Source organism: Felis catus, chromosome B1 (assembly GCF_018350175.1).
Source record: "Felis catus isolate Fca126 chromosome B1, F.catus_Fca126_mat1.0, whole genome shotgun sequence".
Lineage (NCBI taxonomy): Eukaryota > Metazoa > Chordata > Mammalia > Carnivora > Felidae > Felis > Felis catus.
The window spans coordinates 173,782,282-173,797,919 of NC_058371.1; the positions used below are offsets into that span (position 1 = coordinate 173,782,282).

A 15,638-nucleotide genomic window follows, 5' to 3' on the forward strand; every position below is an offset into this window, starting at 1 on the left:
CACTGAGGGCATAGCAGTGAGCAAACACAATGAAGACAAGTTAATTCCAGTTTATCACAGTGGCCGGTGGGTTTACTCAAGGGCCTGTGAAATGGGAATACTACTCACCTCACAGAGCTTAAGTGAGCATACAAGATCTTAAGTGACTAGGCACTTAAAGAGCTATTTCGTTAAACTATTTGCAAGGTGCAATGTGGGCACACGATTAAAAAAGGGCTGACCGTGTTGCTTCAGGAGTCTCTACAGTGCAGTAAGCAGGGAAGTACTCAGAAGGGCTCTAGGCTAATCAATGCAATGCATGTGATGATTCAACTTCTGCAATTCCTGCAGGTATGTAGAAGTATGTAGAAACAGTTTAAATGGAAGCAGAGATAGGAAGAAATTTAAATGTATGGCCTTTTCTCTTCAATTTTCAAACAGTGGAACTTCACGTGCAGCGCCCCTCTCCGGACCAGTCACGGAGGGGAAAGCCAGTTGGATAGAAATGCCAACAAAGAATTAAGATCGTGCCCACTTCGATGACGGCCAAGTCAGCCCGTCTAGAGCTTCCTGTCCAGCTCTCCCTCTTCCTCTTCTTATGCCCGCTTGCTCTCTGCGCGGGGGAGGATGAACCGCGGAGACCCTGCCCCCGCGCCCGGCTCCGGCTCAATCCCCACGTCCGCGCTGAAGCCAGACTGGGAAACCAAGCGGGCGCCGCGAGAAGAGGTGGGACCGGGCAGAGGTGGGCGTGGCCGGGGGGGGGGGGAAACCGGCGGATGGAGGCGTGGTCGAGCAGTGGTGGGCGGGGCAGGAGGGGCGGGGTCACAGCCTTATCCCGGCGGCCCAGGCCGCGGTTGAAATTAGAGAGGAAGCAGGCGCCGCGGGCGGAGGCGGGGCCAGGCTGCCGTGGGTGGGGACCAGGGAGGAGCCCCGCGTTTGGCGGGGTGAGGCCTGGCCGAGCCGGGTGGGTGGGGCCGGAGAGGAGGGTGCTTGACGGGGCGGGGCTTACAGCGCGCGGGGGCAGAGTCCTGCTCCCCCGTCAGCCGCCGGCTGTCTAGCAGCACTGCCTGCAGGAGCCCCGGACGCGGCGCCCCGGGGAAGGAAGGCGGAGGAACGCGGCGATGGCCCCACGGGAACTCTTGGGGTCCGCGGTCCTGGCCGCCGCTGTCTTCGTGGGAGGCGCCATGAGTTCGCCGCTAGTGGCCCCGGGTGAGTGCCCCGCCGGGGCCTGGGCGCTCGGGAGGAGGCGAGGGGTCCGGACGGCAGCCCGGCAGCACCCCGAGCTGCCCTCGCCCTGGCACCGCCGCGGGATCCCGACACTGAACATCTGGCTGTTGGAGGGTGGCCCGGGCCGGGTGCGGCGCGGGGCGACGGCTCCCGTCCCTCCCTTCCCGCCTGCCCGGGACTCGCCTTCCCTCCTCTCGCCGGCTCCTCTGAGGACCTGTTACCCCTGGCGCGCCCCTCTGAGCTGTCCTGGGTGTAGGGAGCTGGCCTAGCTTCTTCGGGTGCGCTTCTGGCCGGGCTGAGCACCTTCGAGCCCCGCGGACCCCTTTCCTTACGCGCTTGTCCTCAAAGGCCCCGCGAGCGGAAGATCGTGACACAAGGGGCCGGGTGCGCGGTCGTCGCCTCCCCCCGCCCACCTTTGTTTTATATTTTAAGACCTTGGGGAGTTCCACTTCTTTCCTTTCCAAGTTTTCATTAATTGTAGTGGTTGATGGATTCTTGTAACAGGTTGGGGATTTCAGATGTCTTACCCACATATCCTGGACAAATCAGTCTTGGAAAAAGGGAAGGCTCATTTGTAAACTTACATTTTTTTTTTTCTTTTTTGAGCCAATTCCTGTCACCACAAAAGGAACCTTCTGTGGTCAGAGCAGGAAGCCACCAGCAGAGACCGTAAAGTGTGTCCCCAATGACGAATTTGGAGCAGGAGTTTTTAATTGAAATCTAAAAGGAGGTGTAACTTTTATGGAAGTCAGGTCTCACTCTCTTTTGTTTTTATGGCTATAGACCCCAGGGATCCCTTGCCACCGTTTTCCCTCTTAGTTGTCACTTTAGAGCAGTAGTTAAAAAAACACTAATAAATATATCTCTTCGTGGCCGTCTGGGGTTACCACAGCCTGGAATCTTACGTCAGCAAGCTCTTCCAAGCTTGAGCAGCTTCTTTTCACGTCCAAATAATAAGCATCTGGAAGCCTTCCAACCGTAACTCTCCTCCATGAAAACACGTACACTGCTCTTTACTCCTGAGAAGATTCCAATCTCTTACAGCTTGTAAACTGGCTTATCACTTTGGTCTTCACTTTTTTGTAGAACACAGATCATGTTAAGAAGGGAACAGGATGGCAAATATGTCTCCTGAGCCTTTATTAGCAGACCTGTATTTCCCTCAGTCATCCCCCCACTCCCCTCCCCCCCCCCCCCCCCGGGGAAATGACAGCTAGTGACATGTATTATTGGATGAGAGATTTTCGTTTTCATCCTGGGTTTCATTGCTGAGAATGAATAGGTGCATAATCAGGTTCAAATTGGACTCGGGGTCATAGACAGAAGCTTAGAGAGCCAGAGTCAGTTGGCCCAGAATTTGAATAGCTTAACCTGGGAGTAAAATTGTTAAAACTTCAGCATGGATGCATGTAATCAGCCATCAGCTGGGGAAGTCTATTCCTGGAATAAGTTTGGGTTTTGATGGATCTCTGAGCAACGCTCAGCTCTCAGGTCTGGAAGATGATGAAAAAAGTTCTCATGTAATTGTGTAGCAACATTTTATTTTTTTTATTTTTATTATTTTTTTTATTTTTTTTAAATTTTTTTTTCAACGTTTATTTATTTTTTGGGACAGAGAAAGACAGAGCATGAACGGGGGAGGGCCAGAGAGAGAGGGAGACACAGAATTGGAAACAGGCTCCAGGCTCTGAACCATCAGCCCAGAGCCCGACGTGGGGCTCGAACTCACGGACCGCGAGATCCTGACCTGGCTGAAGTCGGACGCTTAACTGACTGCGCCACCCAGGCGCCCCGTGTAGCAACATTTTAATGGAAGTTTAATATTTAAGAAGAATGAAATATCTAGAGGTGCCTGGGTGGCTCAGTCCGTTAAGCATCTGTCTTCGGTTCAGGCCATGATCTCAGGGTTTTTGAGTTTGAGCCCCACATCGGGCTCTCTGCTGACAGCTCAGAGCCTGGAGGCTGCTTCAGATTCTGTGTCTCTGTCTCTCTCTCTCTCTCTCTGCCTTTCCCCTGCTTGCACTCTCTCTTGAAAAATAAATAAACATTAAAAAATTTAAAAAAAAGAATGAAATAACTAAAAAGGAAAGAGTACAGAGTACCAATGTGCCAGTGTAACTTGAGGCCTATATGAAGAAATGATGTCCTGACCAGCTAACATCTGGTCCTTTTGGGATCTAAGACAGTATTGTTTGTAGGGAATGTTTTAGGAAGGTAAGGAGAAAGAGCTACGAAGTAATGTCGAGTGCTTGCTATATGCCAGGCTTTGACTCGGGTACTTCATATGCATTTTGCGCACTTATTTCTCATAACTCTATGAAGTTCTTATTTACAGTGAGGTAACTGAGGCCCAGAGCAGTTAAATCATTGTTTCAGTCACGTAACTGATGTATCAGCATTCAGTCAGAGGAGCAGAACCACTAGGAGGTGTGTGTGTGTGTCTATGTATCTTTATATGGATCTTTGACAACAACACTAGCCTGCCTGATTCCAGAGTCTGTCCTCTCTACTGTACCCCACTTGTCCCTGGAGAGAAAATAGAACAGAAATCAACCTCAGCAGGCTTGTTGAGATTCTAAGATAGGGAGTGTAGGACATCCTAAAATTGTAAGCATGTGGTTAGCAGAAGTTGGGAAGCAGAGAAAAGAAGGACAGGTAACTTCACAGTGGGTAGTGACATTGTCTCTTTCTCTTCTTGCCTAGTAGAAGAATCTCATTAAACTTCTGTCTCTTAGAAGCAGCGTTTGAAACTATATACCACAAGCACCAGAAGGGATGATTTTCCACATCTTGGCTTATTTATGTCCTTAAGGTCTCTGGTTACTCAACCTTTGGGCTTATTAGTTTCTCTACCAGATAATGGGCATGGCCTTCTAGGAAGGAGTGGGTGGAAAAGGTTCCAGGGCTAGTGAAATGAGAAGGGCACTCTCCTTGGGTTTTGTGTGCTTCCATCCAGCCTCCTGACTTCTCATTTGATGCTAAAGATAAGCTTTATTAAATTCTGGCTTCTCCTTTGGCCAGGTAGCGACCGAGCTGTGTATGCACATAATACTTAATCAGTGGACAGACTGTTTGGAAAAAGCAGTCTTGGAGCGTGGGCTTCCATGCCCAAATCTAATTTCAAGAGGAAATGAAAAATTTGAGAAGTGCCTGCCATTCTCCCTCTCCTGCCTTTACCCTGCTAAAAGAAATTAATCAAACAGATGATTTGGGAGTTTCAGTAGTTGAGTTCAAATGAGTCAGGCCAAAGCCCCAGGCAATAGAAACAACAATTTCATTGTTACTTTTTAAAGAATTTGGCTCTGATGCTGAAGTTTACTTACATATTAGGACAAAGGAGAAACTATTTAAAACTGACAAAAAATGATTTAAATTGTCATTGGTTAAAACTATTATGTTGGGTGGTTTCTAATTATTTTCGAGAGCACTTCAGTAATTGGTAAAGATTTGGTGGGCTCCTGATAGCAGGCAGAATAATGAGTCTGGTGTGCCAACAATGACTAAAATTGGAATTTGGAGTTGGTTCATTGGAGACGCCTCACTCTTTTTCGGAGGAAGGAATGCAGTGTTTGTTATACCTGTTTTGTGGCAGGTTCTGGTCTGAGTACTCAGATCACTTAATTTTTACGACACATGGTCAGCTGTGTAATTTTATTTCTGTATTTATAGGTGAGAAAAATGAGTGTCTGAGAAGTTAACTTGAAAAAGTCACTCAAATGTGTGAGCTGGGTTTTGACCTTGAGTCAGATCTCTTCAATTCTGAAGCCTATTCTTATTATTAGTAAATCATTTCTTTCTTTTCTTTCTTTCAAGTGAGAAATTTCTTTTTTATTCTAAGATATTTGTAAAGAATCACTAAGAGATAGGGTAATGGCAAGATACAGCGGAAAGAGCCCCAGGCTCTGACATAGCCCTGCCATTGAAGTCAGGAAGAGCCTCTGCTCTGTCTAGAACTCCATGTCCTTACCTGTAAAATGGGTGTGTGGCCAGCTCGTACCTTTGTCTGCCTTACCGGCTGCCAGTGAGGATCAAATGAGTTGTTGTCTCTGAAAAGTCTTTGCAAGGGTAAAGTGGCATATCTCTTTTATCCTATGTGTGATTTTTTTCTGTGTTTCTTCCCCAAAGTGTCCATTAGGCTGAACTTATAATTCAACCAAGTTATTTAATAAATGTAGACCACATGTACTATTAGGTTTTCATTCTGGAGGTAGTGATGGTTTTGCAAAGATAGATTCATTGTACATTTATGAAAGCCCAGAGTGACAACACCTTAGATTCATGAATTTGCTGCCATTGACTGGGAGTTATGTAGACAGGCCTTCTTTTCCCATTTCCGTTTCAGAAAATTCTCCCAAGTATTTAAAGTTTTTTTTTTTTTAATGTTTATTTATTCTTGAGAGAGAGAGAGAGAGAAGCATGAATGGGGGAAGGGCAGAGAGAGAGAGACAGAATCTGAAACAGGCTCTAGGCTCTGAGCTGTCAGTACAGAGCCAGACGCGGGGCTCAAACTCACATGCCGTGAGATCATGACCTGAGCTGAAGTCAGATGCTCAATCGACTGAGCCATTCAGGCGTCCCAATTCTCCCAAGTATTTAAAGTTTGGAGGGAAGGAGAAAGAATCACCTTTTGATCTCATCACTCCAAGGTACTTGCCACTGTTAGTGTATTTCCTCCTAGACCTCTCTCTATTTTTCACTTGGGTAGGATCATAATGCAAATATAATTTTGTATCCTGCATTTTTCATTTAATGTTATACATGAAGGTTTCTCATTTCCCTACCTACTCAAAGAATAGCTGCATAGTAGTTTATTATATGGATTCGCTGATTTTCACCTCAGTGTGCCTCCGTTTTAGAAGATTACATTTATTACTGATTATTGTTAAATGGATTTGAATTCTCATATGAATGGTTTCAGTGAACATGTACGTGTAATGCTTTGTCTGGATATCGATGACTTCCACAGAAAATGGATTCTTGGAAAGGCAGTGTTGGCGTCAAAAGTGTTCATGTTTTTGAGGCCATTGATGACCCAAGTATTAGTGATCTGAAGATTGTCCCAGTTTACTTTTCACAGCAGTGGTGGAAAGACTCACTTTTCACACTGTTGGCATTTTCTCTGCAAAACACATTTGCCAATTTGTAAGGCAGATATTGGTATCTTGATTGTTTTAATTCGGATGTCTTTGATTACTGGCAGGTTGACTGTTTCTTCTGCTATTTGAGTCATTTGCATACGGCTGTCATCCTTTCTGGACAATTCTGAGGTCTGAAAAGCTCTGAAAACCAGAAGTTTTTTGAGGCTTTTTTGCATACCCCATTGGCAGTAAAACCTCACCTGAAGCACTGTGAGATTCTATAGTGTATATTTATCTCACTTCGTTTGAAGATTGCTAAATTTTGCTGCAGTAATCTCAATGAATTTGATTTCTGAATGTTACATATTGTGTGCTAAATGCATTGCATTACCTTTCTAGAATCACAAAGTCTGAATTTCGAGGCACGGCTGACCTCCAGGTTTTCAGATAGAGGATTATGGTCCTGCACTTCTTCCGCCATGACTCATTTGTTCTTGTCTGTGGGCAGCCAAACGTAAAACTGCTTAAAATAGTCAAATATCCTATGGAGAAAAATAACTCCTCAAACAAGTGGCGCTTCACAAAAAGAAGCACTTCTTTGGTATTCTAGTGTGGAATCTAATAAAATGAAGATACCTGGGAAAAGCTGAGGTTTTGTTTCTTCCAGGTGGCTTTGGGGATGGATGCCCATTATAATGGGAGCTTTATGGAGAAGTTGGGCTCAATTTCTCTTCTGCTCTCCTCTGCCATGGAGAGCAAATGGATCTCTTTGTAATGGAGGAAAAAGAAAACAACCAGAATCTACACAGGGGACTTTGTGGGGAGGGAGGGATGGATAGAGCGTGGCAGATACCCCAGGCAGACTGTTTCTGTGCCATCCTGTGCCAGTCATCTCACCTTGAGAATCCTTTTGCCAAACTCTGTTGAACTCGGGAACTGGTTTTCTATTGCTCCTTAGCAATCAATACCCCAAGGCCTCCACCCTCTTGTCTTTGCTCAGCCCAGGATTCTAGGCAGTTGCCCACTGTACCGACTCTCCCCGCCCCATTCCGGTGTATATGCATTCCAGCCATTAAGTAAAGTGCCATTGTACTGAGGGAAAGAAGGCTTTGAACTACTTTCCTCATCTGTATCATGGAGAAAATATGGCAGAGTTGCCTCCTGGGGTTGCTGTGACTATTATATGAGCTAAAACAGGAGAGTTCATTGGACAGTGTTTGGCACATAGTAAATACTGAAAGAGTATATTATTGTTATTTTGTCCTGAACCAAATATTAACCCATCACAGCTGTCGGGTGGGACAAAGTTTCCAAGTGCTGTAGAATTTGCCTTTCAGGTCCTCTGCCATTGCCCGAGGCATCTCCTAGCTCCTGATGAGGCTGGTTGTGTAATGGCAGGGGTAGGGGTTGAGGAGGCAGGGGTGGGCAGTGCTTGAGGCCCCAGGGGAGGAGGAGGAGTAGGCGCCAGTGGGCTTGGTGGGGAGTTCTTTTGGGACGCAGGGGAGATGTGGGGCTGAGCCTTTAGCTACCGATATTAGGCAAGGAAGGAGAGAAAGAAAAAAGGAACGAAACCATGAAACCTGAGATCACGGCCTGTGCCAAAATGAAGAGTTGGACACTTAACCGACTGAGTCACCCAAGTGCCCCATGGATATGGGTAAATAAGAAAATATTTAGTCCTTGCCCCCAGTTCCTGGCACAAAGCTCCTCAAGCCCTTAGGAGTTCCTAAATAGTAGGACTGTCTTTTGTCATTCATTATAGGCCCCTTGGAGCCAATGTGAATGCTCTTGTGATGCTAGGTAGGTGACTTAGGGTGGTACCCTAGATAGCCTCAGGATGAGGCTGGTCATCTGAAAGACCTTGTGATTGAGGATTGGGACTTTCAACCTCACCCACCAATTTCTGGGAAGGGGAAGAGTTAGGGGGAAAGCTTCTGATTAAATGCTTTAAAAAAACTTTTGGGGGCACCTGGGTGGCTCAGTTGGTTAAGAGTCTGACTCTTGATTTTGGCTCAGGTCATGGTCTCACGGTTCGTGAGTTCGAGCCCAGTGTTGGGCTCTGCACTGACAGCACATAGCCTGCTTGGGATTCCCTCTCTCTGCCCCTCCCCGCTCCCTCTCTCTGTCTCTCTCCCTCTCCCTCTCTCTCAAAACAAATAGATAAACTTTAAAAACAACAACAACAACAAACCCCAAACTGTTGAACAAGACTTGATGAGCTTCTGGGTTTGTGAATTGCCTGGAGATATGCGGAGAATAGCGCACCCAGAGAGCATGGGAGCTCTGCGTGCTTTCACTATACCTTACTGTAGGCGTCTTTCCTATCTGGTTGTTCCTGAGTTATATCTTTTATAATAAACCGGTGATCTAGGAAGTGAAATATTTCTTAGTGTTGTTAGCTGCTTTAGCAGATTAATCACACCCAAGCAGGAGGGTGTGAGAACCTCCGATTTATAGCCTGTGGGTCAGAAGCACAAGGTGACAACCTGGACTTGGAATTGGCATCCAAGGTAGGGGGAGGGACATTCTTGTAGGACCTAGCCCTTAACTTGTGGGATCTGATGCTCTATCGGGTAAATAGCCTCAGAATAGACTTGTTGCTCGGTAGTGCCGGGAAAAACACATACTGGAATGAGAAGGTAGAATCCTGTAGCATTAGGGCTGGAAGGGACCTTGACCATCTCCTCAGAGCTTATTTAGCAGATGGGGACACTGCGTTGGCCTAGGCAGGGCCAAAGCGGGTTCCTTTCCTGGGTCTAGGACTCTTCCCATTGCATTAAAGCTGGCTTTCCATGCAGTGACCCTGGCTCTGCTGCTTCTGGCAAGGCTCCTTGGTCCACATTTGCCCTTGGTCCTCAGGCTCCAGATTCTGGTTTCCCAACTCTCTGGATCTGGGTGAGCAGGACTTAAGAAGCATGACTTGGCTCACCGACTCATGAAGTGATTGTGGTGTTCTTAGTCGTGCAATTTTAGAGTCAGAGGGGACTTTGATGGTCATCTTGTAACTAACGCCTCTCTTTGCAGATGGGGAAACTGAGCCCTCGGAAGTTCAGTGGCCTGTGGGAGTCAGGAACAGCCTTAGCCTGTAGTGGAGGAGCAGACCATTAGGTTTGGTGAGGGGAGGGCCTGTGTTCGTGTCTTGGTCGCTGTCCCCGGCCAAGATCCAAGCACAGGACCTCTAACAGAGCAGATACTTAAATACTGGAAGGAAGGAAGCCAGAGTTGGAATCCAGGTGTTCTGACTCAGCCCAAGGCTTTTTGTTTACAATAAAGTGAAGGGTTAGGCTTTCCAGTATTCACCCACAAATATTAGCTGTCGTCTCCCTGCGCCGTCCCTTCTTGAATTAATAAGAGGCTGTTTTGTCTGTCAGCCTCAATGGGCCACATTGTTCCAAAAACCTGAGGTGGAAAAATCTGGTCATTGAGAAAAAAAAGAATGGCAATAAAAGTAGTTAAGTCCTGCTTTATCAGACGAGTATGGTAGGACATTGATATGTTTGGAAGGGTTAGTGAAAATTTTCAGAGCGAAAGTTTTCAAAACCCGAATCCATTCGTGAAACTCTTTTCAGAGGTAAACTGAATTCAGTTGTGTCTCTACAACCAATACTTCAAATGCATCTATTAATGTCTATCTATCATGTTCCATGGTACTTTATATCTTTCCTTAATACCTTTGTTTCACGAGTTAATTCCCTGCTAGGTTTCTTAATTCAGCAAATGTTGGTCAAGGAGGGCCTTCTGGCTTGGGAGGAACTGGGGATAAAGTGTTGTGAACAAACGAGGCTCAGTGGGTGCCTTTCCGGAGCTAGCAGCTTATCAGGAAAGATGATGAAACAGGAAGTCACGATAAAGTGTCCTTCGTAAGTATGGCTCCAGCCCGAGTACCTAACCTGGGGCTGGGGGTGGGATGAGAGGCCAGTATGGGTTGAGCCAGACTTTCCTCGAGCAAGGAAATGAAGCTTAAGCTTATACTTGTAAAAATGTTGGTATCGGTGAAGTGAAGAAAACTAGTGGTCACAGAAGAGAGGGGGTGAGAGGTCCGGTTCAAACACAGGTGGGTCACCGGGCCCCACCCCAGAGTGTGCGCGTCAGCAGATGTGGGAAGGAGCTGGAGAATTTGTTTCCCAACACGTTTCCCAGGTGATGCTGCTGGAGTATCACTCGTGAGTGGGGAGGTAGGAGGTGGGAGAGCTAGGGGGCTGTGTTTCTCTTAACCAGGAGATCCCCCCCCACTTGGTGCGCTGGGGGTACGCTTGGTGCGCTGTCCAAATCTTGTTCTCCACCTGTCCTTCAAGCCGAGATCAAGGGTAATACTCCTCAGGAACCTTTCCCGGGTTTTCGCACCGATGTTCCGTCCTGTCAGTAGACACGAGAGTCCATGAACACATGTTGCATCCATTCCACGTTATTGGACATTAAATTATAAGCAGTTGTTTTCGCTGTGTTTTTCTGACCTGAGATCCTTGAGCATAGAAGACATGCTCAGATATTTCACTGCTGGACCACATTCTTGCCACCAGTCTGGGGAGCGGGCTGCCGTCTTCTCTGTTTCACAGAGATGAGTAAATGGAGATTTGAGATTTACTGAGGAGTCACCGAGATGGAGAGAGAAGTGAGATGTGTCTCCCGCTCGCGGCATAGATGAGGAGAAGCCACTGCTAGATGGGTGTTCCTTGCTCGCAAATGTCCTTTGTCATCATGTGAAATTGCATGTGCTGCATGCTCAGGACCACAGGTAAAAGGAAGGTTTTGTATTTAATCTTTTCTTTTCTTTTTTTTTTTAGCTTTTTCACTGGAGGTCCATCTACTTACAGAGGAAACAAAGGCATCATAAATTGAATATAGATTTTACTTTTAGTGGGAAATGGGCTGTTTTCTTTTTTTAAAAATGTTTATTTTTATTTTTATTTTTTTTCAACGTTTATTTTATTTTTGGGACAGAGAGAGACCGAGCATGAACGGGGGAGGGGCAGAGAGAGAGGGAGACACAGAATCGGAAACAGGCTCCAGGCTCTGAGCCATCAGCCCAGAGCCCGACGCGGAGCTCGAACTCACGGACCGCGAGATCGTGACCTGGCTGAAGTCGGACGCTTAACCGACTGCACCACCCAGGCGCCCCTAAATATGTTTATTTTTGATAGAGGGAGAGCGCGAGTGGGAGAGAGTGGAGAGAGAGAGAGAGGGGAGACACAGAATCTGAAGCAGGTTCCAGGCTCTGAGCTGTCAGCACAGAGCCTGATGCGGGGCTTGAACTCACAAACTGAACCAACCGACTGAGCCACCCAGGCGCCCCTCAAATGGGCTGTTTTCCAAGAAATTCTTTAGGAATCATCCTTTTGCTTTTAGAGTGACTCTTTGAATAGAGTAATTCAATTTACATGTCATTAAGTTTAAAAATGATTTTTTAAAAGTTTTGGCATGAGGGAGATATTAAGGAAAAATGGATTTTGGTTTCCTAAAAAGACACACAGTAGACAGTTATGCCATTACCCTTCTTAATTGGCCAGATAAGTTTAGCCGAGTGGTTGAAGACTTATAAAGAACCTATGCATAAAATGTCACATGATAGGTAGCGTTTAAAAAAACAACGAACAAAAATCCTTTTCAATATCGGTAACATGCCTTCCTCCCCCGTGCATACATACGAACATAACGTGGCTCTCTGAGATTCCTGTAAGGGGTGGAAGCTTGAAGAATTCACTGGGCTTTCTGTCTCACAATATAGCACCAATTTTCAGTGTTCTAACAGCGCTTCATAGCTGGAAGTCTCCAACACAATCATGTGAATTATCTACAGTATAAAAACAGCAGCCCGGAATTTCCTGGCATTGGTAAAGTGGCAGATGGCTAATGAACAGGCATTCCTTCATTTTTCTTTACACGTTTGTGCTATATGCTTGTAGAGCCTTAATTCCTTTGCTGCTTCCTCACTTCTTTCCAAGTTCCTCCTCCCCTACTAAAGGCAAAGCACAAAACAAGCATGGGTAGAAAAAAGAGGCATTGAAGATTGCTGGAAGCTAGGTGATAGAGCCAGGAAGCTGGGTTGGTTTTTTTGTTGTTGTTTAATTTTTTTTTAATGTTTATTTACTTTTGAGAGAGAGAGTGCGCCCGCAGGCGCACACACACGTAAATGGAGAGGGGAAACACAGAATCCGAAGCAGGCTCCAGGCTCTGAGCTGTCCTCACAGAGCCTGACATGGGGCTTGAACCCACAAACCATGACATCATGACCTGAGCTGAAGTCGGACACTTAACCAATTAAGCCACCCCGGCCCCCAGGAAGCTGAGTTTTGAGGGTAAAATCTCTTTCACAAGCCTGATTGCCAGGTTAGCGTCTTAATAGTCTTTGCAGGTAAAACGTGTAGATATTCCCACCATGCAGTTCATTAAAAGACAAAGGGCCTTATTTGAGATACTATTAGTTGTTGTGGAGGTATGAAAAATGAAAAACAAACTTGGTTCCTGCCCTCCACAAACTTGTGACTGAGAAGGGAGTGATAAGCGATGAATGCAAACCATTGTAGAATAATGGAGAATGAGTTTGGTATAATCCAAGAACTACAAAGTGCTGCGTGGGATCACAGAAGAGGACTTTCCTTCTGTTGGGAGAGGTGGAAAGGACTTCAACATGCCTAAAGCTTGGCATAAGTAGACCTTAAAGGGAGTGTAGGGGAGGCATGTCCAGCAAGAGGAACAGCCTGTGAGAAGGTATAGAGGTAGGACAGGAAAAGTCAGTGCAGGGTTCCTCAGTGAAAATCACATGATGAGACTGGGGGGAGGGGAGGCTGAAGCTAGGCTCTGGAGCTCCTGAAACTCTGCACTTTATTGTGTAGGCAGTCCCCAGGCACTGTGATGTAATGGCAGAGCCCTAGATGCTGAGCTCAGTAAGCCCGCAGTTTCAGACATGGCCCCAGTACTTCAGCAATTGATATTGCTGTTCTTTCTTCTTGTTTCTTTGGCAGTTTTTTTTTTTTTTTTAACATTTATTCATTTTTGAGAGGGAGACAGACAGAGCATGAGTGGGGGAGGGGCAGAGAGAGTGGGAGACACAGACTCAGAAGCAGGCTCCAGGCTCTGAGCTGTCAGCACAGAGCCTGACGCGGGGCTCGAACTCACAGACTACGAGATCACAACCTGAGCTGAAGTCGGGCGCTTAACCGACTGAGCCACCCAGGAGCCCCTCTTGTTGTTGTTTCTAAGTTGCTTCTTTAGAGAGACAGAGATGGAGAGAGAGAGAAGAGGAGGATGGGGGTGGGGGTGGGGAGCAGGGGTAAGGAGAATATCTGTTCTTTATAGATCTCAGAGTGGTTAGGAGTATCAAATATTGTAGTCCTTTGTACGTAATAGAAATATGACACATAGTGTATAGGTTTAATATAATACATATGACACACAGAAACCATTTTTCTAAGTTTAAGGTGTGCTGGGAGATTGGAATCCTAAAGTAAGATCAGTGTACGTCTTGATGGTGTGAAGTCCAGGAAGTGTTCATTAACGGTAAAAGCTAGCTAATTGTGTATTTGTCTTATGCTCGAGTAAATCCTCTGAAATTATGCAAATCTGCTTAACTTCTGAATTTTTCATCGTTAAGCATTTATTTTCAGAAGACTGTTGTGATTTCTATTTCTTTCCCCCTATTGTTGGTCAAGTTCTCATTGTTTTCTCTCCAGGTCAGGAGGGCAGTGTTGGCCCATCGATGTATAGAGCAGTCTCTTTAAGTAAAACATGCAGATCAGCACTGGGGTGATTTATGAAACCCTGCTTGGCTAAGGGCTTCATCTCCCCATCATTTCTGGCAAGTCCGTTTTCTTATGTCCCTTGATTTTTTATAATAATGTGACCAAATTGATTTTGGGAGAGGAAAATAATCTGCTTGGAAGTGCTAATATACATTGGGCGAATACACATTATGGAAGTAGTAGTTACCTAGGTGCTGGATGTGGTGTGCCTTAGTTCCTGGGTGGGAGTGGGAAGGGGGACGACAAAGAGAAAGAATTCTTTTGCTGGAATTGACAAAATAGTTTATCTTTTCCACACTGTTCATTGCTGCATCTTGATATGTAAATGAGTAAGGACTCTAGACTTTGAGTCAATGTGGAATAATAAAACGTATGTGTATTTGTCTTTGTCCCCCGTTCCTGGCACAGAACTCCTAAAACCCTTAGAATTTTTTCAGAGATAGGAGTGTCTTTTGTTATTCATAATGAACCCTTTAGCCCTTACCTGAGTTTATGCTAATGAATGGCTCTTGGTGGGCGTCTAGATAGCTTCCGGATGGGGGCTGGTTGCCAGAAGAACCGACAACAGGATTGGAGGGTTGGAACTTTCAGTCCCTTCCTCTCATCTCAGGAAAGGGAGAGGGGTTGGTGATTGAATTAATCAACAATGGCAGTGACTTAATCGGTCATGCCTATGTGAGAAACTTCCATAAAAACTCAGAACTCATGGATGTGCTGGGAGGGTGGTGTGTCTAGACAAAGTGTGGGAGCTCTGTGCACACCAGCTTACCACCCCCCCCATACTTTTCCTTATGCATCTCTTTCATTTGTTCCTAAATCCTGTATCCTTTTTGGTAGAACTGTAATCCTAAGTATTAGCATTTTCCTGAATTCTGTGAATTATTCTAGCAAATTGTTGAACCTGAGAAGATCATGAAAAATCTTGAATTTGTAACTGGTTAACCTGGGGACACCATTTGCAGCTGGCGGCTGAAGTGGGGGCAGTCTTGTGGGATGGAGCCCTTAAGCCTGTGGGGTTTGCACTAACTCCATGTGGTTGGAGTCAGAAATTGAATTGAATTGCAGGACACACAGTTAGTGATGGAGGATTGGTTGTTGGAAAAGTGAAAGTCAAATCTTTCCTCTTTGGAAAAACCAACTCATAATGTTAAAACATTATGCCTGGAGGAATCTCTTAGATAAGGATTCGAAAGGCATTAAAAAAAATAATAGTGGGAGGGGCGCCTGGGTGGCTCAGTTGGTTAAGCATCTGACTCTTGATTTCAGCTTAGGTCTCGATCTGACGGTTCCTGAGTTTGAGCCCCCAAATCGGGCTCTGTGCTGATAGTGTGGAGCCTGCTTAGAATTCTTTCTCCTTCTCTCTCTACTCCCACCCCACTTGTGCTTACTCTTCCTGTCTCAAAGTAAATAAATAAAGTTAAAAAAATTTATTAAAAAAATAACAGTGGGAAAGAAAAGAAATCGCCAGGTCAGTGCCTTATTGTTTATGTACTTACATTGTGTTTTATGGTGTAATAGAGTAGAAGTTACATGACTCTGTGGCCTTCTTTGCCCTCCTCTCCTGTGGTGCATTGTGTCTGCCTCTAGTTGTGGAAATATCTAGTATGTAAGTGTT

The 15,638-nt window shown here is 45.7% G+C and overlaps 1 protein-coding gene across 1 annotated transcript in view; it reads left to right on the forward strand.

The window, feature by feature from the left end:
* Positions 1 to 991: 991 nt before the first annotated feature.
* RELL1 (RELT like 1) overlaps positions 992 to 15,638 on the forward strand; it is a 70,226-nt gene continuing 55,579 nt past the window's right edge. The window contains exon 1 of the mRNA XM_023253210.2: positions 992 to 1,188. Within this exon, the coding sequence (XP_023108978.1) occupies positions 1,101 to 1,188 (88 nt within the window). The 5' untranslated portion in view covers positions 992 to 1,100. The remainder of the gene's footprint in view (positions 1,189 to 15,638) is intronic.